This window comes from Enoplosus armatus, chromosome 9 (genome assembly GCF_043641665.1).
Source record: "Enoplosus armatus isolate fEnoArm2 chromosome 9, fEnoArm2.hap1, whole genome shotgun sequence".
Taxonomy (NCBI): Eukaryota; Metazoa; Chordata; class Actinopteri; order Centrarchiformes; family Enoplosidae; genus Enoplosus; species Enoplosus armatus.
The window spans coordinates 15,265,858-15,291,718 of record NC_092188.1 but is presented as its reverse complement, the minus strand read 5'-3'; the positions used below and the strand labels follow the sequence as shown (position 1 = coordinate 15,291,718).

The following is a 25,861-nucleotide window of genomic DNA, read 5'->3' as shown; positions in this document are numbered from 1 at the left end:
GTCAAAGGGCCTCATTACTGTCGGTGATGTCATTCTCTCTGTCAGCTGTTTCCCATCTTTGCTGTCTCCCTCCTAAAAACATTATTAAGACTTCTGAAAAATCACAGAAAAATATTGTCCACAAATAGCTATAATCCCTATATAATAATTTAGCACCCTGAAAGGAAGTATTTTGCATAATGGTGCATTTACTTTTGATACTTAGGTACATTTCCTCTCAATACTTTTACAGAAGAAATTCAAATGCTGGACATCATCGAGTATATTTGTGTGGTGGTTTCCCTACTTTTACCTAAGTATCTTAACACTTCGCTTGTCTATGGACCTACAACTGAAGCTGAAATTGTAGAGTTTCCTGTTGAATTTATCCACAGCTGTCTACGCAAAATCTGTGGACCAACAACATAATCTGTGTGTGTGTGTGTGTGTGTGTGTGTGTGTGTGCGTGTGTGTGCATGTATCTGAGACCATATCTATCCGCCTATCTATAACCCTGGTTGTGAGCGGAGCCCTCCTGGTCCCTGCAGCTGTGCGGAGAGAAGAGAAAGTTGCAGAGGTGAGACAGATGCATGGCCGAAGGTGGCTATGGGGCGGGAGGAGAAAGAGACTGGAAGGATTAACTCGGGGACTTAGAAAGGAGGGAGGGAGTGACAGTGGAAAAGAAATGGGTGGAAAAACTGGGATAAAAGAGTGTGAGTCAACCTCCTTAATGTATATACAGTGTATAACATATAAAACATTATAACATACGCGTCATGTCAGTGATGGAGACAGAAGGTCCCTCCATTTCCTGCATCTGGGTGTGAATGCTGATCTGGTACTGGCTGCTGGGAGTGAGGTCATAGAAGCACTGTCGGGAAGCGCCACCTCCCAGGTTCACTTCCTGCTTCTGACCATCTGCAAGTAAATAACAAAACGAAAAATGTCTTGCAATTAATGAAGTTCAGATCAAATCAGTAATCAAATCCAAACAAGCTCAAATCCCTCTAAAGCTCCTGTTTCAAATTAACTGTATTTACAGAGCACATTTCCTCTTTTTCTGCCATGTTCTGCGTCATAGACGAGCTGATGACTAAAATCACTCAAACTCTTTCTTTCAGAGTTGGATACTAAGCAGCTTTATTGGAGCAGTCAGCAAGCAAAGTGCCTTGCTCAAGGGTAAATTAACGGTTAGCGGCTGAAGCACAGACACTTGTACTTGTTCATCACCCTGCATTATGTTCAGGTCATCTGGAAATTCAAACTCAATGTGAAATTCTTGCCTTTAATATTATCAATGACAACAATACTAATATTAATACCTTATTTTAGGGTAACACAAAGTAGGATTTTCAGGAAAATAGCATCAGTTTTCAGCTAATCTTAGTGAAGTGTCATGTTTTGTTGACAAATTAAAAGCGACACATCAAACTCATCCAATCTCTGGCAGATCTATCACAGATGACTGTAACATCTAACAAAAAATAAAGCAAGGTGACAAACTGCAGAATGTGCACCAAAAAACTAACAACAAAAAGACAATTCTGTAGTCAAAATCACTGTGGAAAAACATCTTTATATCTACTGAAAAATAAAAAGAATCGCATTATTGAGTTTTATCTTCTCTTGTCAATTTCCTTTAGATTGCAGACTGCAAACACTTTCTATTTAGAGTTTATTTTGAAAATATGTAGAGGGACAGCATCACAGAAAAAACAGATGAATAAGAATTTACATTGGCAGCCAAGAGGGGACAAACTGGAAACTGGAAGTGCACTAATAGCTGCCATTTGTCAGTTTCATTAATCTAATTCTATTTCCTAATGTGTCTCTCATCTTGGAGAGTGACAAATTAGCTCCTCCTCCACGCAGGAAACAGCCATAGATAATAAAGTTTAGGGAAACAGCTGTCACCGAGAGGCTGCACTTTTCCATCAGAGGAGGTGTTTAAGCAGCTGGTTGGCTCTGCGTGGATTAAACCAAATCTCCAAACTCCAGCTAGAACATCGAGTCGCTGCTCAGACAGGAAGGAAGGGAGAGACGCAGATAAATAGAAAAGTCGGGAGGGAAGGAAGATGGAAGAGAGCCATCGTCTTCCCTCTTTTTTTCTGACAGTAAAAGGCAGTCAAATTTACTATGCACGTTTCCTTCAGGTAGAGGCAGTTTTATAAATGTCTTTAACCTCTCCATTTACCAGCTTCCAATTTATTTTAATCAAAACTAACCCCCAACAATATACTGGAACCCTGTCCATTTTAAAACACAGCTAACATTTGATATAGGCTTTTCTCACGAGGATGCTTTGACTTGCCAAACAGGTGCAACTAATAATATTAACAACAGCAGCATTCAATTCAGGTCACTATTGTGCACGCTGCCTCACTGGCACGCCTAACTGGAACAGGGTCATCGTTACCAGTCGCACCTGTGTTTTTCCTGCTTTGACAAGTTAAAATGTCTGAGAGTTTGATGTCCAGGTTATTGTCCAGTAACTTTACACATCAAATGATGAATGTCATTGAATAACATTAATGGAATAAATTCATGATTTTAAATTAATTTATTAAATATTATTTTGTTTTGTTTTATGTCACTAGTATTCAAACTCGTTGAAAGTGATTTCTTTTTCAAAATGCTCAACTTTGATGATCTAAATACATTTATTTGCCAATGCAAAGCTCGATACCACTCTCTGTACACTAAGAAGCTATAGACAGAAAATGATTAGCTTAGCTTAGCATAAAGACTGAAAGCAGTGGGAAATAGCTAGCCTGGCCCTGTCCAAAAGGGAAAAAAATGCCTTATGAAATTAACCCTATATTTTGTTTTATGATGAGTGACAGGCAGTAACTTCCTGGTGTAAGCTAAGCTAATCGCCTCTTAGCTGTAGCTTAATATTTCATCTTAGCGTACATACATGAGAGTGGTGTCAATCTCCTCATCTAACTCTCAGCAAGAAAATGTGTTTGTGTGCATCTGGTTTTGCTTCCTATGTGACCTTTAAACACATGCTGACATTTCAAAAATAAACTTAGACAAAGGTTTTCTCATGGACACATAATCCAAAGAATGAGCAGACTGAAGAAAAATATCTCTATTTCTCTTTGTCACTGTTTCAACTGTGTTTTTTACTGTAGATTTTATATGAACCTGTGCTGCACAACCAACGGCCCTCTGAGGACAAATAAAAATAAAACTTGAACTTGAAGTTGTTCACTGTGAGTGGACCAGCTCCAAAATACTCTCTTGTCGACAGGACAAATTGTACAGTGGTTTTATTAAGGTTTTTATATTTCACTTGATTCAATGGGAAAGGAAAGGGCAATTATTTCTTTCTTTTATTTAGAGCTCCTTCCTTTGTTCCCTTCTTCTTTTCTTACTTTTTTCCATTTATTAACTAATTGAGCATTAAACAGCTTCTTCGTCATACTCTGTGTCTTTATTCGTTTTATTTCTGACGCGATGACATGGACTATTCTCAAGTGGTTTTCTCCCGTGTCGTTTATTGGGGAGAGATAGTGTTCATATCATATGTCCCTTACTTTCTGCAAACAGAGAGATTTATGAATATCCTTAGCAATGTAAACCTCTGCCATGTGAAAATGACAGAAATACATAACACTTATTTCCTCAGAGGCTCATATCAATATGAATCCAGATGACTGTGAAAGGTATATGTAACTAACACACATGTAACCATCACACACATCCGACCAGACAGTCCTGAGCTGACTCATCTTTGTATTAAAAATAAACGGAGGAGACGTTTTCACAAGGACAGGCTGTAAATCCATAAGGAAACATATTCAGATTTGGGAGTTTTGGAGTTAAATCCAGCCACCTCACCAAATATCACGACTCCAGTAAAACGTTTGATTTACTGACTGAATTGTATTCCAGTCACTTCGCTGGCAAAAGGCTTGTTTCTCACAACATGGAACGCTTAAACATGTTGGGATGACTGAAGGTCAAATGTTGGTGAGAACAGCAAACTGTCGACTGTGTGTCCGAGCACGTGTTCCAGGACTACTGCCTGCTTGAATGAAACTTTTGTTTATTTAAAAAGTGTGATTCAGACCACATTTCAGCACAATAATAAAGTCAAACTTGTTCAGAATTCAGAACAGATAAGCCAATCAAGTTACTGCTTGGAGTGAGCTGCCTGTCTGGTGTTAAAAGCAAAACTAATGAAAGCACTAAATCAAGAAACAAACTCCTTTTTCACCACCTTTGAGAACACAGATGAGGACTGGCGCACACACACACACACACATACACATGGATAAACACATACCCAAACACGGTCACACACTCTCATGAACAGTAAATGTACTTACTGAGTGTTGACTGTATGAAGACTCTGTATAACGTGGCATGTAGAAGAGGCTGCCATTGGACACACATGCTGTTGGGACGTACCTGGTAGGTTGACAAGCCAGAGACACCGAGGAACACTGCAGATAGCGAGACAGACAGATCAATTTAGTATCTATTTTTTAATTGCTGTTTTCATGTAACTCACTGATGTTCAATGTGCAATCACAGACACAAAAAACCTAGTCTGTTCATTTCAGATTGCTGTGCAGACAAAACATCTCTCACAGAATTACATTTAATTACTAAATCTATCAAATGACACATGAACACTGCACAACAATCAGTAGCACTACAGTCAATAGTCACATGTTTTATTTGAGTCCCAACCAAACAAAAACATGAAGCAGAACATCGAAGTTAAAGTTTATTTTCCTTTCGAATGGCTTGAAGTAATGTACATTGTAATGTAAGTTATAAAAAAGCATTTTGCACATTTTCTAACAATAAACTTGTCTTTCTTCCTTTATGTCTCCATCACTCTGGTAAAAACCCTCCACCATCCAGCTCCTACACCTGCCAGACGACCAGAGACTCCAACTGGGAGAGACTCAGACACAGCGCTCTGGCTGGATTTACTCTGGCTATGGATCATGTGGGCTACTAAGTCTGCACCAAACTATATTCATTGAAGATACTTTGCATCTTATTCATGGTGCTGCTATGTCTCTCTTAGTTGAATTGGGACTCATTTTGCAGAGACATATCATTAAGAACTACTTTGACAGATATGTGGTCAGTGTGGTTGTTCAGAGAGTAAAATGGCTTTAACTTCACATCATGTACATACTTTATAATGTGTCACTAACACGTCGAATGACTGACTGATAATAATGTGAAAAGTAGAGTAGAACTCATTAGAGCAGTCAGCATTAAGGTTGGGTTTAGGCAAAAGTTACAGTTAGAGCTATATTGTCTGTGCTATGCATCAAATAGAGTAAAGAAAGTGGCACTTGAACATCTCTTTTTTGGTTTTCTGATAACTGAAAAAATAACAGCTATAACAGTGTACCATCCTTATAAAGTGTAAATGGTGGACATTTATCTATACTGACAGTTCCAGTTACAACATTCAGTTGTGGTTGTTAGAACAAATCATAAAGTAACAAAATTAGTCAGACTTGGTGTTAGAAACAATGAGGCATGATGCAGCAAAATGCAAAACACCAAGAGCAATTTAAATATCTGAAGCTTGTTTGGTAGTGAGATTTCAGTGTACCATAGGCAAGCAAACCTCCCAAGAGCCACTCTCTTCGTTTCTCCTCCCTCTCTCTCCCTCATTCTTTCCCCCTTGTTAACAGAATTTGCTGATGGTATAAAATAAATTTGGCTAGTAAATGGATATTTTATGCTGGGACCATATGGCAGGGGCCTTATTTTAAATACTAGTGAATAATGCATATGACAACCCATCATTGCATTCAATAATATGCAAAGATACACAAAAACTCTGACTGACATGCAAAATGCACACTAGCCTGCACAGTCATACATGAATACGTGCATATGTAATCGTGTGTGTGTTTGTGTATACAATAAGAAACTGTGCTAGGCTGGCAATCCAAAGAAAATGAATTTGGCACAGGAAAATGGCAGATTCACTTGATCAGCACATTATAACCTGTTTTGAAGGACGTCTGCCCCCACGTTTGTCTGCAGCAATAATTGGTTTAATAATTTGGTGAGATGGAGTATACTACCAGGCTGAAGTGGAAGTATGCAAAGCCAGGTTTAAATACAAAGAAAGATAAAGAATGCGAGAAGGGGAAAGTAAATAGTAAAAAAAGAAGAGGGAACTGAGGATGTGGTGGCCGTTTTAATTATCCAAAGGTAAAAATAAAAAGAGTACTACAGATACGAACCATGGTGGACCATATGGAGATACTGCAGTCAGTCATAAAATACCTCTGTGTGTGTGTGTGTGTGTGTGTGTGTGTGTGTGTGTGAGAGAGAGAGAGAGAGAGGTTGCCAGACTTGAAGCCAAATATTTGCACCCATCTGCCTTCCCAACCTCCACACCCTCAGTTAGTTTTCCACTACAGTATTTCTTCTTTCCACTTCTGCCTGCTTCTCATCGTGTAATCATTTCACAGTCAAACTTTCTCTCACTTTCGGTGAACAAAACATACTTATTTCCATTTTTCTGCATTTCGCTAAATCTACAAAATTTCTTGAGACCAGATTCACTGAGCACCCTTCAGTGGTCCTGAAGAAAACTTATTTTTACTATCTAGCTGAAGTGCCAGCGCCTCAATACAAACTACATAAAACTTCATTTGTGGGAAACAGTTTCATTTCATTCAATGGTCCTCAAGGTACCAATAATTACTTTTTTACGCTACATGCTAGTATGTGTAATTTATTGGTGAAAACATGCCAGTTGGCTCCCATGGTAAGACTGCAATGAGTGCAGTGTACCCAGGGAAATATGTTACTGTATCTCCCTTATTAGAATGACAAATGACTGAATGCATCCCCCTTAATAAATCAGAGTTCCTCCACTGTAGTACTGACAATGAGTTTAAATATGTCCTGTGTAATATGGGAAAATCTGATACATCTGAAATGTATCAGTGCATGGTGAATTGCTTGCGTCTGATAGAAAATATGTGTTCTGCAGAATTTTTGGTGATGAGTCATTTTAAGTCCTCCTGCCAACATACATACATAAAATGTGACATATAAGATGCACAAGTAGGACTAGAAAAGTGTGGGAGGAAAATATCTGAAAATCAAAAAATGTAGATATTATAATAGTTATTATACATACAGATTTGTTTGTACTGTATGTATAAAAATGGGGCGTATTAAGAGCAAAGTAAATGTGGTGAGGTGGGCATACTGTAAAGGCACCAAGTTCAAGTTCAAGTAAGGATGGCTGATAAATCTACATCAGTGCCTCATATTTCATCTTTCTCTTCTTATGAAAGCATCTTTCATTATGAGAGCTGTAGAGAGACAGGAAGGCACGAGGGAGTTGTCACTCTTCAACAGGGGGATGATTAAAGAACAGATGAAAGACAGCACATTATTGTAGTACAAATTGATAAATAACCTGTGTAGCAAAAGCAACCCCCTTCAATTGTGAGGTTTATGTCAATTATGTATAAATCCATTAATGACTCCACAGTTAGTCTTTAAGTTTTATTTCTCGACATTCTCCTCTAAAGTTAAGGCAAATAGCTTTTCAGGGAAACAAGTGGAAATCTCTTTTCGCTGTGTGCATTAACGTGCATGAGAAATTCATGCGCTATTAAAATTACAGTATGTTTGTTTTCAACCCATTCAATGCTCCGCCATTTGGTGAGTCCCTTCTGGCCAATCAGACAGTAAGCCCAAAAGACAACAGTACATTTTAAAGAGAGGGATGACACAGCAGCTTTCTGAAAACCACACACACACACACACACACACACACACAAAGACAGTGAGCCAAAAAGACAACATCAATGTCGTGATAGATAGTGACATGGCACTATTCTGAGAGTGGGTTCAAAGAAAGGATGCTCAAACAGATGCATGTACATGCACCCACACATATATATCTACAATACTTTTCTCTCTCTCTCTCTCTCTCTCTCTCTCCCTCTCTCTCTCTTTCACTTCCTCCTTCTCTGACAGTTTATTTGTTTTAGATGAAAGATACATTAAAGCCTGCATTAGGTTTTTCTACACCTACTGATGCCAAATCTATATGCAAAAAGGATTGTTCTCACTGGCCGACTGGGAAATATTAATATCCTTCTGTCTGTTTGCTAAAGTCTCAATGGAAATTAGAGCGCATGGCATCAGTGCTTTTCCCACTTTCCTCACACTAGTTTGCTTTTCTGCTGCTGAGGCCTCTGTCTCATCTTTCTAAATAGTCACATTATCCTTTGTGACAAATTTAGCCTGGAAACCTAAGGTGATGTTGATGTACCCATTAGGCCTCATTTTGAAATGTAGCGTGACTTTCTTAAAGAAAATCAGGGAAGGCTCAATTTAAAATTACGTTTAGGATCTCACTTTCAGAAACCTCACCTTTATTATTAACCTCAGCAAACTAACAGTGAGACAGCCTCTTCTATTTACGGCCATGCCGACAAAAATCAGATATCAAATCCACCACTTAATTCCTACTCTGACAATGAAGTGGGAGTGGTCTTTGCAGGGGTCTGATAAGGATGCTTACATGTCTTGGCATTCACTAGCAGTGGTTCACTTTGTCCTGTCATGTAGGAAGCCGTCACTTGAACACTGTACTCCGTCCCACTCAGTAGATTCAGGAGGAGGACGGTGTTCACATCTTCACCCACTGTCATCTCCAAAACTGGTCCTGGAACTGAGAAGGACACACACGTATACATGAGCACAGGCAGGAAGCAAAGAGGAAGACAGAGAATGAGAAGAGTTATTGTATTTAAGAAAACACACTACAAAAATTTTTTAGAAACATAAATTTTAAACTTATATAGAATTCTTTTTAAATTGAAACTTGATCAGTAAGGTCCTGCCAACGTTACCCAAGACAGCATTACGTGTTTCAAACACATCATTAGTCCTCATCCTAAAAGCTTTTCTCTCATGTAACTAAAATTAAAAGTGAATACACTGTTATTGTTAATACTAACAAGTATGAAGGCAGAGCTGCCAAAAAGGGTTTTGTTAGAATGACTTATGAGTCTGATCTTCAGTGGTGGAAGAAGTACTGAGATGTTTTACTCAAGTAAAAGTAGCAAGGCGACATTGTGAAAACACTAATTACAAGTAAAAGTCATGCATTCAAAGTTTTACTTAAGTAAAAGTATTGGAAGCAAAAGTAAAACGCAAAATGGCAGCATTCAGAGTGTTATATTTATTATTCATATATTAATGGATTATTATTAGTGATGCAATAACAATTAATGTAAGAAGCATTTCAGTGTTGTCAAGGTGGAGCTTGTTTTATCAACTTGTTATACTGTTGGGTAGCTTTTCTGTAACAATGCATCATATTTTGTAAACTAATCGCATGTTTTATTTGTAAAATCTTAATCTGAAATGTAACTAGCTACTATAGCTGTGAAATAAAAAAGTATAATATTTCGCTGAAATGAAATGAAGTAGAAGTATAAAGTAGCATCAAATCTATAAAGTAAAGAACTTGAGTAAATGTACTTAGTTATATTCCACCTCTGCTGATTCATGTTTTGGATCAACAGCTGAGTTGCTGAGTTTTTACCTGTAACATGCAGTTTCATATATTTCATATATACACATATTTAAACCCTCTTGATATGATTCTTGTTTCAAAACAAGTCAGCGAGAAATAGGAAAAAGTCAGCCTGTGAGACTGTGTCTTCAGGCAACTCATGGAGCTAAATGTAAATGCTGGCTTAATTAGCTAGCTAGCTACAGCTGATAAAATCTGCCAGCAAGTTGTCGTTTCAGCCGTCAAGATCGACGGTCGCCGTGCTCGAGATGAGAAGCTGCTTTTGTCTGCTTCTGTCTGAAAACAAGGACCCAGTGTTTCCAAAATGATTAAGAACTTGGAGTGGTAAATCTGTCACCATTATCAGTGCAAACTGCATTACAGTCTCCTCATACTTATATACAGACCTGCACAAACTGCACATGCATACAGTCATACACAGAGCCTTACTGAATGATGGCAGTGTTGCCATCCCTGCTGCAAACAGGAGCTGACTCTACCACACAAAGATATCCAGGAGTACATACACACACACACACACACACACACACACACACACACACACACTCCTCTAGGCCACTAAAATACAAAAACATAATAATAATAATAAAATTTATTAAAGCAGTTTTTCCAAACTACTACAAACAAAATAGTAACAATCCTGCACACATATAGTAAACAGCTAAATTAAATACAAGAAACAAAACCAATACAAGAAAAAAAATACATAACTAAAAGAGGAGCAGCAATTATCTTTACAACACACCACCCACTGGAACACTGTTTAATAACACACGTGTCCATTTTATGTGTTTGCTACATTAAGTGGGTTTAAGTTTCCATTAAGTATATTGTAGCTGTATATCTGTGTGTGTGAAGGCACTTGCACACACAGGCCCTTTTCTTCCATCCACGTACCACAATTGTCACAGTAAAAACAGTCGCCTGGTGAAATTTACTTCCCTTCAACTTAATTCTGAAAATCAGATTAATGCAGCTTGTCTGCTTGAAGCTGGATCTTACAGACGCGGTAATCGTGTTTAGATGACTAAAAACAGACATGGAAACTATAAAGACTGGAGCCTTGTCTTGGAAGGATGAAACAATTAGCACCAGAGAAGCAGCAAAACAGTGAAAATGGGCTTTTGATGATGCTTCAAGACAATGAATAAATGAGGAAGGCTAATGTCTTATTTCAGCTCTGGATCACTGGTGTTTTTTGTAAGACGCCACAATCAGGAAAGCCAAAACAACCTTAGAGCAGTTTGTTTCCCAGCTACTATGTGCTTTTGTTGCTGGTGGGGCCTCCCATAACAAGCGGATTAGTATGTTTGGACGAGTCTGTGTCCCAGGGCAAAGCACACACTAAATAAAAAAAATGCTCCTGTGCTTGACAACTAACAGTTGTCTAACAGTGCTTCAGTGTGTGGTTGTGTGTGTACTATAGTATACATGAAGGCGCACAGGATTGTCTGTGTCTGTTTTTGTGTTTCTACAAAAACAATCACAGAGGAAAATCTCCACGACCTCTACATTTCACATGTCATCCCCAAGGACCTCTTTTGTGATTACTGCTTGATTAAACCAATAATGTTAGGATTAGCATTAGTGTCTGTGTGTGTGTGTGTGTGTGTGTGTGTGTGTGTATGTACCATAAATGGGCTGGTAGACGATCCTGTAACCCACTGTAGGAAACTGAGGTGGATCCCAGGTGACCCTGAAGCGGTTGTACCACTCCTCTGACACACGTAGATTTCCAGGAGACAAGAGGGGCACTGCCAGAACACAGATAAAATCAGAATATAGAGGTGCTTCTCAGAACTAGACTTGTGGAGTTTTCTCGTCAACAAACAAAAATTATTTTTACATCCAGTGTTACTCAACAAAACATATTGTGTGTATCCTTGAGGTCTAACAAACGTGTGGAGAGAGCCTTTCCTTCCTCACAGAACATTTGCAAGCCGTATTTTTTGTATCCTGCATTGTTTGCATGCATGTGTACTAGGTTACAGTCTTCTTCTTCCCTGCCTTTGTTATTGTTGTTATCATTATTATTATTATTATTATTATTAAGTGTCATCATGTTTTCTGACTGTATACAGTATGACTTGGGGCTGGATATTATTTGAAAGTGTCAGAAAATAGTGAAAAATACTGATCAGAGTCGAAGGTGACTGATCAAAGTTCAAAACCCAAAGATATCAAAATAGATGCAGATTAAGAGAAGAGTATCAATCTGAGCAGGCAGTGGATTTCCAGCCTTTTCAGCTTTTGATACTTGACACTTTTTGATGCGGTACAACAGACACATACTGGAACCAGTATTATAAAAGTATTAAGGTTCGATACCCAGCCTTAATATGACTTATGACTTTTGTTCCTTTTTGCTGTCCACAGTTTAAAAAAAAATAGGCACAGCACTCTATATACAGTTTGTTGATTTATGGTTTAATTATATCCTTTTCAATAAACACTGAAATATGAATTATGGTAACATTGGACAGTGCCAGGATTGGTTGAATTTGAGTTATCACGAGGTTGTAAATTCCTACAGACCCTGGTTTAGGAGAGAAGACAGTTTTCCTCCATCAAAAAATAGAAAATCCCATCTTAATGTACATCAAGTCTGCCTGGGCTCTGAATTATCACTATGCTGCTTTCCGAGCTGAGAAGAGGCTTTTATTTGCAATATGGCGAGCTATAGTAACCTCATCTAAAAAGATGACAAGTTCCGTCTGACATTTCAATTCTCTGTACAACGAGGAGACAATCACTACTGTGCATAAGAGGTGATCAAGAGAATGGTTGAGAAAATCAATTAGAGCCCAGCAAAATAATTTAATCGCCTCATTAATGAAAGGAGCTGCTGTAATTATGAACGGCCTTCATTAAGACAATTAAGAACGCATCAGTATCAGTCATCACTTTAATTTACATTTAACTTCAGGAACGTAAATGTACATGAAATTAATGCGATGCAAATTAACATTCTGCTCGCTGCAATAAAATTCATTTGCATTAGCTTTCAGTTTTGTCAGATGCGTTCTAAACTGGAAGCTGCATCTTTGTATAATGAAAATTGAGAATGACCCTGGTAATTAATAATCCAGAGGTGTGTGTGTGTGTGTGTGTGTGTGTGTGTGTGTGTGTGTGTGTGTGTGTGTGTGTGTGTGTGTATGTGTGTGTGTGTGTGCGTTGGGGGTTTGTAAGGCTTACATGTGGCACCCAGGGCTGAGACACTGATGCCGTCTTGTCCGTCGGTGTACACCGGTGTGACTGTCACTTTGTACTGGGTGTCTGATAATAAAGGCTGAAGCACTGCTCTCCTCTGTCCACCTGGAACTAGCACCTACACACACACACACACACACACACACCACCATATAGCAGATTACATACAGAATGTGTTGCTGTTCTCTGCTGGTTTATAGTGACATTTGGAGGCAAAGATTAAGGCCAGGCTTAATTTGGTGAAACAGACAGTGCTTGCAAAATGCTACGTATACCTTCAGGGATTTGAACCACAACTGTTCAAGAATTCTGCTCACTTCGGTTCAGTCAATAAAGTCAGTTGAAGCCAACGGAGAGGCAGAAAAGAGCTGAGAAGAAAACCATTACTACCATGTTTTCATTTATCAGTGTTGAAGTTTGTTATTTCTCTGCATCTTTGTTTAAGTTCCAGAACAAGACCAAGCAAGTAAGTGGGGCTTGAGTTGAGATAGTTTTGTCAACTAACTGAAAATATTTGTAATTATGTTATTATTTTTAAAAAACTTGACAAAATAACTGAGACAATGCAGAGTTTCTTCAGAAATTCTAACACAAATTGTCAGCTGTAGAGAGCTGAGAGAGAGAGAGAGAGAGAGAGAGAGAGAGAGAGAGAGAGCATTAAGGGAAGGTCAGGTAAATCTGTCACAGCCAATGAGATAGGAGGAGCTGTCCATTCTGACTGCGGTGCTGAAATACATCAACACACAACCAACTTCTGAAACACACACAGGATTGTCCATACTGTCTCTTTTCCCCTATTCTGTCTCTCATACACATCTACATCAAAACACATCCAAACTTTCAGAAAGAGGCGCGACCTGAAACAACCCTTATCTATCAGCCGGTGGACAGGTTTAAGCCTTTCTCCCATTTTGTTTAGCTATTGTTTCTTTTTCCACCTCTCTTTGTTTCTTTTGCTCTTTTCTCTGCTGCCCTCCATCTCCACTCCCAGTGAGGTAAATGGCTGCTGAAAAGATAATGGAATGTCTTCTGGCTTGGCCTGGCCTCTCCATCTTCTACGGCTCTGACACCACATTGGGAAATTAAAGGGGGATAGAGGGAGAGGGGAGGAAAGTAAGGGGAGGTGGCGAGAGAGAGGACAAGAGGGAGGGAAAACAGAGAAAAAGAGGGACAGATGGAGAGGCCATGTGTGTGTGTGTGTGTGTGTGTGTGTGTGTGTGTGCGCATCAGCGATCAGGGTCAGTACATGGTACTGAGCTCAAGGGCTCTTACCACAGATAGAGGAGTCAGGAAGGAGAGGCCGAGTGGACCAGGACTAAAAGTGTAATCAGTTTTTTGATTAGAGCAGATGACCCGACACTGACCGCTGCAGTTCCATCCAGTTGGCTGGAGGAGTGAAATAACAAGGATCTTCCTCCGAACACAACTCCAGTGTTGTCTATTCCATGTAATCAGTGTTCACAACTCACCAGGGGAGAGGTTTGTGTGTGTTTACGTGCATGTGTTTGAGGGCTACAAGGCCCAAAGTGGCTGAGGACTGTAATAGGGATCTAAAATAGCTCTTAGAGGAGACACATATTAGTTAATTTGCTTTTACAGTGACAGCTCATAACTTGATCAACTTACAGACTCCTCTTTGTGGTCTCCCCTGAGGCCTGCGTAGGAGACCCTGTAGCTCTCCACGTGGGGGTCGTCCAGCTCCCATGATGCCCCTAAGCTCTGGGTGGTCTCGTCACTCAGCTGAAGGTCTCTCACGGCCTGACGTGCCACTGTGACACCACATCACAGACAAAAGTTACTGTAGGATTTATATATCAAAAAACTGATCTTGGCTTAAACTACGATTTCTTTACACTTTTAATGTGGTTTGATAAACTGTGGATTCGAAACGTGTCAGTCAAACTGGCAGTATGCTAAAAGAAAATCATAACAGCGACTGTCAGAATGCCAACGTGCTCAGACAGCTGTGATGTTCTGGATGATAAAATGAAGAACAATCTGGTCCAGATGGAGCATGGAGTTTGAAACAAAGCAAAGTGTTTTTGTTTGTTTTTTGTTTCATCAGTCTTTAAACCAAGTACACGCGTTTTGAAGTCTATGCAGTCCGGCGTGGATGAAGAAATGTGTGAGGGTTCCATGAATGATGCAGCCTTAAAATAAAAGCCTTGATTTTTAAAAGCAGAGGTGACTCGCTGTCTTTTAGTCAGCCAACCGCACGTTGAGATTTTCACAGGAGCACTTAAACGTTTTAAACAAAGCAGATGTGCTGTTTTTAAAGTTCCTGGGATAGTGAGCAGGGACTTAAATAAAAGGAGACATGTAGCTTTTTTTAAGTTTTTAGAGCCGCGAGTGGAGAAACTGCTCTGACTCGATTAGCTGTAGCCTGCTCCTCATACAAAACACAATCCAGATGGCCTCCGGGTGGCCTATGAGATAATGAAGTTTAAACTACAGTCTCTGGGTGAAGCCAACTTGGTAAACACATTTATAAAAAACACAAAGGATCTTCCAAACGTTTTCATTAGGTGCATCCTCCTTTAGAATGCTATCTGTGTTTCGGTTTTGCATTCATCAACCTTAGTCTGAACAGACAGTGTGGAGCTTTCCTAAGCCCTCAGTAATTCTGGTTTCGCTTCCTGAAACTAAATGAGCAACAAAAGACCAAAACTCTGCTACAGGAACTTGCTAGAACTGTGGTTGCACTCTGGCAATATCAGCAAGCACTGGCAACTAGTAGAGCTTTTCACATTTCAATGGCAGTGGACTTTCTAGACAGATGCCTTGGCTTGAATCATGATTAAAATTTGGCCAGTTTCTCTGCCAGGATAGTTTTCTAAAGCAAGTACTGCTTGAACTTCGCCTGCAGCCCACTGGACACATGCAAGCAAAATCATTTAAAGCAACACTCTTAAGGTAACATGAAGAAAAATACATTTCATCGCACAATTTTAATCCAACATGACGTGTCTAATTGTGTCACATCTTTTCAAGTTAGTGTTTGACCATTATTATACATGTACAATATTGAGCGTGATGATTCAGACACTTTCACTCCTGACATTTTGGAATTTTACACAAAAGCAATTAGGACACTTCTTACCTGTGGTTGTGGTAGCAATCGTTGTTGTCTTAGCCACTGGGGAAATACAGAGAGCATAAATCAGATAATTGGATAGAAACTCTCCTCAACAACTCTCTGTTTCAATAACTAAGGTAATTAGACGGAAATACATAACACATTGGTGGGAAAATAGATTTTCTTCCTCTGAGTCAAGCTGTGACAAACAAATCAATGCAAATGTGCTCATGCAGAGGTATGCTTTGAACTCAGAAAAGCGAATTGTGTTGTCCTAAAAGGCATATGTGACAGGACTGGTCTGTTATGGTCACAGGCCAATTTCAACATCAGTGCAACCAATGGGATCTTCATTTATGAAATTACACTCATCCCTCTCTCTCATCTCTGGAAAAGTTTTTAGACTTTTGTCAAGTTTTGTATCGATTAGATAAAGCAAACACCACAACTGCCTGAGTTAGCAACAAAACAGCCGTACATGTTGCTAATCAAACAGTCTAATGTCACTTACACGTGGTTTCTATTACAGAGACGGTGTCACTCTCAGATTCATCTTTGAATACAGCCGTCAACATCGCTTCATACTCAGTAGACGGACTCAGACCGGTCAGGATGTATCTGTTATCACTTCCACTCAAGACCACCTACAGAAGAGCAACACACATACAAGTCTTAGTCTCATATTACATGTGCCTGCCAACAATATCTTCTTCTCGAGCATGTTGGCTGATTTTTCCAAAAATGTCAACCATGTGCTTCTGCTCTTTTATAATTTATATTCAACTGTTCATTTTGGTCAAAACTGAACAACATTATGTATTATTACATTTTGTCCTGTTGTGTTTCACAATGTGCTGTTAACATTTTAGGTCACCTTCTTCTGTTTTGTACCTTCATTTGTTGTAACTATATTTGCTGGAATAAAATAAATAGGAAGAGCTTCCTAAGTTACCCTCAAGATGTGATAAAATGTTGGGCATTAACCAACAGTCTGACATTATTTATACTCTTAAGTACAACACCAGAAGTTCAAAACCAAGGTCATCACTGAGTTTTAGTAGAGAAAGCTGCCAAAAACATAAAAAAAAAAATCGCCTCAGTGCTCGTAATTTCAGTCATGAAAACAGCAGGAAACGGTGGTGCATATTTTAAAAAGCTGGTGTCTATGAAAACAAACAGTGTAGGGATTTGGTTGTAACACTGTGTTAAATAAATTATGGATTGTAAAAATTAATGTCATCATTGAGTACACATCATTTAAATGGACTTTGTTATGTTAAACAAAAAATGTGAATAAGGCCACTTATTATCACATACAATATGAGTAATTCAGAAATGTGTGGTTTCCCCTGAATACAAACAGCAAAGCCAGTTGGATCAACAACTGCTACAGGAGTCCAAACGACCACTACACAGAAAGGAATCAGGCCCCAAGGTAATGGAGAGCAACACTGAAATTGGAATTTACTGTAGATGACTCAATAACCATATTGTGAGCAGGAATTTGTTTCCTTACCGAGCCCTTTGAGGCACACTTACATGCAAATTTCACCAGCAGGGCCAGCCATTTGTTCTTTCCCTGGAGCAAGTGCATCTTTAGTAATTCATCCTTTCTCTTTTCTTTTTATATTTCCTTGAATTTAGTGAGATATATTTCCATATTTTACAACATTGTGTGGTATTTGCATGATTAAATAGTGGAGTCAATCAGATATTTTATTGATTAACAAAAGAGCACAATTAGACCCAAAACCTGCTTTCAAAAAGGTATCATAATGCAAGTAAAACAAAAGAATACAAACAAAACAGCATGACACACCAAAAGGATCAACAATGATATCATTTACTTCTCTCATGGACCTCTAGATTATCATTAAGTTTGAATCTGGGTAATCTTTCCCTCTGTTTGTGTATCTGTGTCTGTGTGTCTGCTGGATTGTATTATGTTTAATCTCTTCTAAAATATAACAATACAAAGCAGTCGGTGGAGGGTGTAGATGTGTGTTTCTGTGTGTGTGTGTGCACATGTGTAGAGTATGTGGGTGGGAGAGAGAGAAAAGCTGCCTGTATCTCCTTTCTCTATACTGGTGGAATTACCAACCCACCTCTCCAACTCCCCTGAGTGTTATTTTCAGCTCTGATGATTCTCAGTAAAACACACACACACGTTCACACAACATGCACACACAAACACAAATACACTCTTATAGACCTAAGGGCTCTATCGCTGCCGCCCAGCTGTCTCTAAACCACTGATAATGGTAATAAAACCCAAGCCATTAATTTCTAGATTAATTCAGCCTTTATTTATACTCAGCCATGCCAGGGGTTTTACCAGTGACCAGTAGCGTAGTTAAGCTTATATGCAAGTCTATTGAGTACAGGCTTCCCATTATCTGGGCACATGGAGTGCAGCCTCTTCTTCCTCTGGAGATAGAGATAATAAGTGGATCCCTGGCTAAATTCTGAATCCATGCAGGTTATCTATCTTTTAATGCTAAATTATAAATTGGTGTAACATTTGTCAGCTTGAGGAGGAGAAAATAAAAAAAGTTTGTGGTTAGCTCATAGCTGTGAGCTAGCCACAGACTTAATGTTATCAACATGATCTATGAGGATGATCCTCACTGACACTTTTCACTTCTTGTTGGTGAAAAAATATCTTCAAGAAAAGGGTCTAAAACAAATACCTTTACATACCGTAGTTTATTGGTACTGACCTCCTTTGTGTCGCCACCTGTGAACGGTGCCCAGGAGAGTCTGTAGAGGACGATATCATTGGCTGAGTGATCCCAGCTGACCTGGAAGCTGTCTGTGTTGACATCACTGGAGCGCAGATTCAAAGGACCAGGAACTGGAGCTGAGAGGCAGGGAGACATTACTTTTTTGCATTTTATTCTTTTTGTTTTACCTTAATTGTCATTTGCATACTTCACATTTTTTAATAATGTTCTGATTTTCGCATAAGTTGTTGTGATATTTACACAGCGTTCCTGACACGTCCCACTACGCAGCACATGTCCTGCATTACTGGGCAATCGCTAGAGAACTGAACATAGGGAGTTTGGTTGGCACTGCATCAAGTAACTTTCATGGAAATGTTGCATAAAACATTTACTGCTGCAACAACAACACACATGTTTTAATGCTAGTACAAACATTAGTTTTATTATTCATTGAATATTTGTTTCCCCAAATACCTACAGACGCAAAGAACTGAACATTCACTCTGGTTGTCATTGGAACAAAAAAAGCCATTTAACCATGAGATGGTTCAGTTTGGAACATGGTGCAATCACTGACCAGGAATTAAACCGCTGCTGTATCTACTGTAGGGGTTAATTTATTTCACTAGTTTAAAGATGTTCAGAAATTATCTTAACTTACAGCACTGTTGTTTCCCACTCCCCCACTCAAAAACCTTGAAAGTGCCAACACATCTGTGTAAGTTCATGAAGCTCTCTTTCTGTAACCTGCTCCATTGAGCAAGTTTGCCAGGAGATAAATAAAAATCAACATGGCCCTTTAGAGTAAGTCGTTTAATTGTTGCTTGCCAGAAATACATTTCTTTCAGCTGACTCAACTGCTTGTTGCTTAAAGGGATATTCCTACAAATCAATATCTGTTAGCGTGACGGAATAGTAAGGGACAGTGAAATGACCTTTTAATGTGACTGGGCTATTATGCAGAGGTGTAAATGAGATGGGCAGACTGCCAAAATAGCAGAGGGACCAGTAGGGGTAATAAAATCCAGCACTGTTTGGCACTAAGAGAGAAATGCTTTACCCTCTAATGGTATCGATACAACTTTTTTCAAGACATTGAGACAAAATTGTCCTCAGCAGAGACGATGATAGGGAAATGGAATAAAACCAATGCGGAAGAGGAAATGGACTATCATAAAAAAACAAAAGAACAAATGTACTTGATAATTACCACTGGTGGCAACACTGGTCATCTCCATCTGCCCGTAATTCAATTCAGGGTTTGCAATGAGTTCCAAAAACGAACTAACTAATGAACTACTATATTTTCCAATGTAACCTTACAGTCAAAAAGCGTCAGTTTCTTACTGGTAGTGAATCCGTCAGTGAGCGGCTCTGATTGGCCCTCGTTGTACACAGCAAAGATGGCCACTGAGTACTCCATCAGAGACGTCAAGTCATAAAGGTCATAGGAGTTCCCACCACTCACTGTCACCTGCACAACACACACAGACACATAAAACCCCATAGTTATAAAAAAACAGAATAGTTCAATCACAGTCTGCCAAAAAGGCTACAAATCCATTTAACGATTTCTTGTAGTTCTTACTGTTTTACTGATGTGCTGCTAGTATTTAGGGGAACATATTGGACACAGGCACTAACACACAAACACACACACACACACATCACTCCTGCGTAATTGCTATACCTGTTTATTTTCCAAGATGATTTATATCAATGCTCAATAATCATTCCAGTCTGACCTTTTCATACTAAGAAGAACAATCCCCACAATTAATCTCCTGTTTGTTTTCTCCTTCCACCCTCTCTTTTTCACTTCTAATCTCTTCTCATCCAGACGCAGATACTCTCAGAGATAAATGCTGTCAAATACAATTTTATTTTAAAAAATGGTCTTGAATGTCTTGTTAATGTCTTGGAACACATAAAATCATGGAGTCACGCCTGCCACACACACCTCCTTCGTGACTAGTCCGTCTGTCTTGACCCACACGATGCGGTAACCTTTAACTTCTGTGGGCACAGGGTCCCAGCTGATGTGGGCAGAGTCGTGAGTGATGTCAGAGAACTGGAGGTTGCTGGGAGGACTCAGTGGTACTGAGGGGAGAGAGAGAGAGAGCGTTTGGTGTGTGTTTGTATGCTCTTATGCTTCTAGCTTTGTGAGAACAGGTTTGACATTTAGACTCACCTCTCCAAATGGCCATTTGAGGGTTAAGACTTACAGTTGAAAAATTGTATGTGTGTGCATGTGCATTACTCACATGTAGTTGCCTGGTTCGTAACTGGGTCACCGGCTTCATCTCTGTACATGGCATAAACAGTGACGGTGTAGTCAGTGTGAGGGATCAACCTCTCCAGCTCCAGCTGTGTCACTGTGTCTGATACCTTGACCTGGGGACAAAGACGTACAGATGCACACATTACAGCATTTACAACAAAACTTTGGACTCTTGGCTGCTAAGTTGTGGTTTAAAACTATGAATTAAATAAGAATTTATCTATTCAAAATATCTTTTTTTCTCCTTTTCTTTCCTTCAATACCTCCTTCTCATCCAAGTCTCCACCATCTGTAAGCGGTGCATAAAGCAGCATGTAGCCAGAGACTCCATCCACACTGTCCCATCTTGCTTTCATGGTGTTGTGTGTCACATCAAACAGCTGGAGGCCAGTCACTGTGGGAAGGGCAACTACACACACACACACACACACGCACGCACGCGACCACACACAGCACCATTCAATCAAGGAGGTCTTTTGAGTTGGTCTTGAGTGTTATAATATCACAACAAACACAGTTTTGCCAGGATTTTTAACTTTAGTGGAGGTATAAATTCTTATCTTATTTTCCTGGATGCTTTTATGTTCCTGTATTATGAATGGCATAATTTTCCAATATGTCTGGCTTCCATGGCAATTTAACTTTTAAGCCATTGATATCAACTTGCGATGTCAGATGTTGACTGAAGCATTGGTTTGAGGTTTTGTAAGTACATTTCTGCGTGCGTGTTTGGGTGTAAGAATAAACTTACGGGTTGTTTCTGATCCCCTCAGAGCTTCACTTGCCTCGTTTGCGTACACAGCAAACACAGCCAGCTGGTACTCGGAAAGAGAGCTGAGATGCTGCAACACCACTGAAGTCTCACTACCGTCCACTACCGCCTGGGGTGCAGGAGCATGAGTGGGGAAGGGGAGGGACAGGGGGTGTGAAAGATGGATGGAAGGGACAGAAAAGAGAGATGGGGTGCGGAAATGGACATGAGAAGAGGGAGGGGTAGGGGGACAAAGAATGGCAGGGAAAATGGAAAGTGGGGCAATAAATGGGGGAAGATGAAAATGACAAATGGAAGAGAGTAAAGAGAGAGGAAGGCAGGGCAGGAAAGAGAGATAGCAGAGAATGGTAGAGGAGGGGAAAAACACAATCGATTTATTGAATGGGATAAAGCACAAAAGTCAAACGCAAAATAATATTTTTTCATTCTGATCTGAATGGATGACAGTTGTGATACAGATTAGGTCTGGGCTGAGCCAGCTGGAAAGGTCTCCTCACATGCGGCTCCAGACCATCTGGTCCCTGTAAACCCAGCTAAGCAAAAGATTTAATGGTTTCTGTGGTCAAATGTTCTGGAAAAATCAAGCAGGTGCCTGGATCAGCCAGAGTAGCATTTCAAGTGAGCCTTCATTACCTGCTTGAATGTTCAGGGGAGTTGTGAATGGAGGGATGAGAGAGAGAGGTATGGATGAATGATACCACCAGCGTCTCAGGGAAAAACTGAGCTCAATCCATACACCTGCCCGAAGACCCCAGATACAGTAACTCCCACTGGTGCAGTAGATATGATGGAAAAACAGAGCACACCCCAGCCTAAACCCACCTCCCTGAGCTCCTACTGAGTCTCTTGACCTCACTGTGTCTTGCTTATGCTTCTACACGTATGCATGTATAGCTTTCAGATAACCATTTTTTGAGATGTGTGCTTGCAATGACATGAATATTTCTTAATTTTTTGTAGTGATAAATTTGCTTGTAGCATTTATTTACTTCCTCAGGTATTCCTAAAGTATATATAAAGTATATACCTCCTGTGGTTGTCCTCCCTGAGCTGGGTAATAAACCACTCTGTATTTCTCCACGTTTCCTGGGGCGTGGCTCCATGAAACCCGAAAGCTTCGGGCTGTCACTTCTGATGTCACCAGGTCAAGAGGTGCCCCCATCTTCTCTGGAATCTGTTCTGAAGGAATAAAAGCATATGAAAAGGAAAAGACAAGAGATTGCATCAGGTTACATTAAATTACTCCCAGTGAGGGACTTTTCAGTAGAAAAACTCATATGCACTGAGGATCAGAGTAAAGATGTGTTCAGATCAAACGCGAAGCTAATTTTTACATACAAAGTCAATGCAAAACGCAAACATTAAAAAGGAGATGTTGAAATATAATCAAAACACATTTGACTGGATTCATGGTGTCCTTTTAAAGACATCCTCTTTCTTATTTTTTCATCCTGCATCTTATATCCACAGAGATGGTAACTGAGAAATAGAAGCAGGATGAAGACAGAAAACAAAGTCCCCTAAAATAATCACCATTTTATAGCAGGATATTATTTCTATTTGGCTGCTATATGACATCGCCTTCCCAATGGAGAAACTTTACATTAAATCCAAACATCTCTAGCCACTTCAGCTTTATCTACATGTACAGGGTTTGACTCACACCAAACAAAGACTACGTGACTATTTTTATTATTCAGTCATTTAAGGATACATTACGAAGAGCCAAAGTAATCACATTGTTGTCTTGACTACTTTTTATTTTTACTTTGAAAAGTTGATATTGCAGAGTGCAGTTACTACTAAGTGCATAAAAATGCTCGTCTGAGATATTAAGTATGCATGACTGCTGCACAGTCTCTCTTTCTCACTCTCTGTCCCATTGTCTCCTTACTCTGCTTGATGTCCTTGTCTTGGTGCTCCACTTGTTCACACACTGTTTTGGTCAGTCCTTCTACTATGGAGCTCATGATGTTGAAGTCGGCCACATTGTAGACGTGAGTGTTGTCCGGCTCTGAGGCGATGGAGTGCAACTCATTCTCATCAGCATTCTTCACACCTGGGAAGGTAAGGGCAAATACATGAAGGAGGACAGTTAAGTATGGAGGAAGTTCATTGTGGTACAGATGGGACGCTTCCTAAGACTTCTTCTCTTCTGCATAAGCGTGTTTGTGTGTGTCCATTCTCACCAATAGCAAACAGCTCAACACCAGCATTTCGCAGGCTCTCTGCAGGTGGTATGACATCATCCTGGGACTTGCCATCCGTGATGAGGATCCCAATCTTGGGTATGCCGACCCGCGAGCCAGATTCAGGCTTGAAACAGTTCTCCAAGATATAAGTCAACGCAAGGCCTGGAGAGACAAGGAGAGAGGAGGAGGAGGAGGAGGAGGAGGAGGAGAAAATTGATGAGGACGGAAGACACAGGGAGAGGGAGCAGAGTGGATGAAACAACAACGAAAAGGAGATAAAGATGAAAAAATATTCAAGAGAGAAAAGTAGGTGTAAAAGAACAGCAACAGGAGAAGAATGGGTAAGTAGTATACGGTGATAGTACCAGGATAAAACAGAAAGACAAGGGAGGACAAAGCAAAAAGGAAGAAGCTAAACTAATATCCAGTATTAGTTAAAGTAAAGACAGGTAGTATCAGTGAAATCCAGCACCTGTGAGAGTGTTTCCTCCTTTGTAGGGGAGGTTCTTGACGGCATCAATGACGGCATCTTTAGTGGAGAAAGCATTTAGATGCCACTCTATCCTGGGATCACCACTGTACTGGGCCAGACCTAGAAACAAACATTTACACCAACACAGCTTGTCATTTGCTTGTATTACTCACTATTAGACTCATACGATGGCTGATACAAAAAAAGACACTATTTCTTGACAGATATGAGCAAAATATCTGTATAAAGGCAATTTAAACAGTTTTAGAAAAATTTGAAGACCATATTGGTCCCATGGTGTACCCATCTGTTCAAGAAGGGAAGTAGCAGGGACCCACCTATCCTTGTCTTATCGATGCCAACATCAAAGGCGTTGACAAGGTTTTCCAAGAACATGCGGACGAGCCGGAAGTTGAGCCGACCAATACTCCAGGAGCCGTCCACCAGGATCACGATGTCTGCAATGGCCTCAGTGTGGCACACAAACTGATCAACTAAAATAAGGAGAGGAGAGGAGAGAAGACAGACTGACATGAACTCAAACTGACCAACACCAGAATAGAGGACTAATAAATAGACAACTCCCATTAAAAGTTACATTGTGCTTTTAATTTTGATGTGCAGGTTTCTCAGCCAAAACTCAGAAAACACAATGAATTCACACCTCAAGTCTGATGGTTTCAGGTTGTCTTTATTGTACAAAACACATACTGTGAACCAACAGCCAGAAATAGAACTCAGAAAAATAGAAAACATGTAAAATAGACACAGACCATTTTCTTTCCATACAGTGCAATGACAGAAATATGCTAAATACTGAACCTTAGTCAACCGCCCAAGCTCTAACACATATCCTGCATCTCCTCTTCTCTGACAACATGTACAATACATGATGTAAAAATAGCATCTTAGGAGCCTCCTTTGAAAACTGTGGTGTTTTTTCCAGCATCTCTCCTAACCTCTTCTTCTTCTTCTAAACAGGTTATTGGAAAACTGACTCACTCTTCATTTGAAAGACAGTTTTAAAGGGAAATCTCACAAGTGAAAACCTCCCACCTGAAAGTAATAGTGAGAATAGATATGAGTCAGTGGAGTTGTGGAAGTGGTCACACACAAACACACTTTTACTACTTCATTTATCATAATAACTACGTATCTTGTCATCCTGCCCTGTATCATATCCTATACATTAATAGATCCACTTAAAGTTGCATCATACAATCTCTTATCTGTCTACAAAAGTGACAGTGAATAATCCAGAACATGCTGATAAGGCTGGACATTGAAGAAAGATGATAAAAGCGTGCTGACTGTAGGTAAATGTGAATAATTACTGCGCATTTTTGTTCACAAAACTGAGATTAAAATAAAATATTGTGATATAGAGTGATACCCTGTGAGTCAATGTAGATAATTCAACTGCTGCTGGTTAATTAATCCAAACAGGTTTTTTTACATCTCCATTAGGACTGCAGAGTGAAAGGTTCAATTTTCACGATGCTCTATCAGCAGATGTTAGTTTAGTGGCTCAGGTGCATGGTGGGTAATTGCAATGTCCTGGGTTAGTCCTAAGACCTTTGTTACAATG

General features: G+C 39.7%; 1 protein-coding gene across 1 annotated transcript in view; it reads right to left on the bottom strand.

The window, feature by feature from the left end:
• Positions 1-25,861, bottom strand: part of col14a1a (collagen, type XIV, alpha 1a) — a 116,664-nt gene that overhangs the window by 58,395 nt on the left and 32,408 nt on the right. The window contains exons 5-23 of the mRNA XM_070911491.1: positions 24,612-24,767; positions 24,274-24,393; positions 23,799-23,963; positions 23,504-23,668; positions 22,637-22,788; positions 21,589-21,718; positions 21,101-21,246; positions 20,821-20,950; positions 20,517-20,656; positions 19,904-20,030; positions 18,551-18,690; positions 16,342-16,474; positions 15,855-15,890; positions 14,381-14,523; positions 12,740-12,872; positions 11,176-11,298; positions 8,525-8,674; positions 4,317-4,433; positions 751-897 (exon numbers count right to left, since the gene is read on the bottom strand). Of these exons, the coding sequence (XP_070767592.1) occupies positions 751-897; positions 4,317-4,433; positions 8,525-8,674; positions 11,176-11,298; positions 12,740-12,872; positions 14,381-14,523; positions 15,855-15,890; positions 16,342-16,474; positions 18,551-18,690; positions 19,904-20,030; positions 20,517-20,656; positions 20,821-20,950; positions 21,101-21,246; positions 21,589-21,718; positions 22,637-22,788; positions 23,504-23,668; positions 23,799-23,963; positions 24,274-24,393; positions 24,612-24,767 (2,553 nt within the window). The remainder of the gene's footprint in view (positions 1-750; positions 898-4,316; positions 4,434-8,524; positions 8,675-11,175; positions 11,299-12,739; positions 12,873-14,380; positions 14,524-15,854; positions 15,891-16,341; positions 16,475-18,550; positions 18,691-19,903; positions 20,031-20,516; positions 20,657-20,820; positions 20,951-21,100; positions 21,247-21,588; positions 21,719-22,636; positions 22,789-23,503; positions 23,669-23,798; positions 23,964-24,273; positions 24,394-24,611; positions 24,768-25,861) is intronic.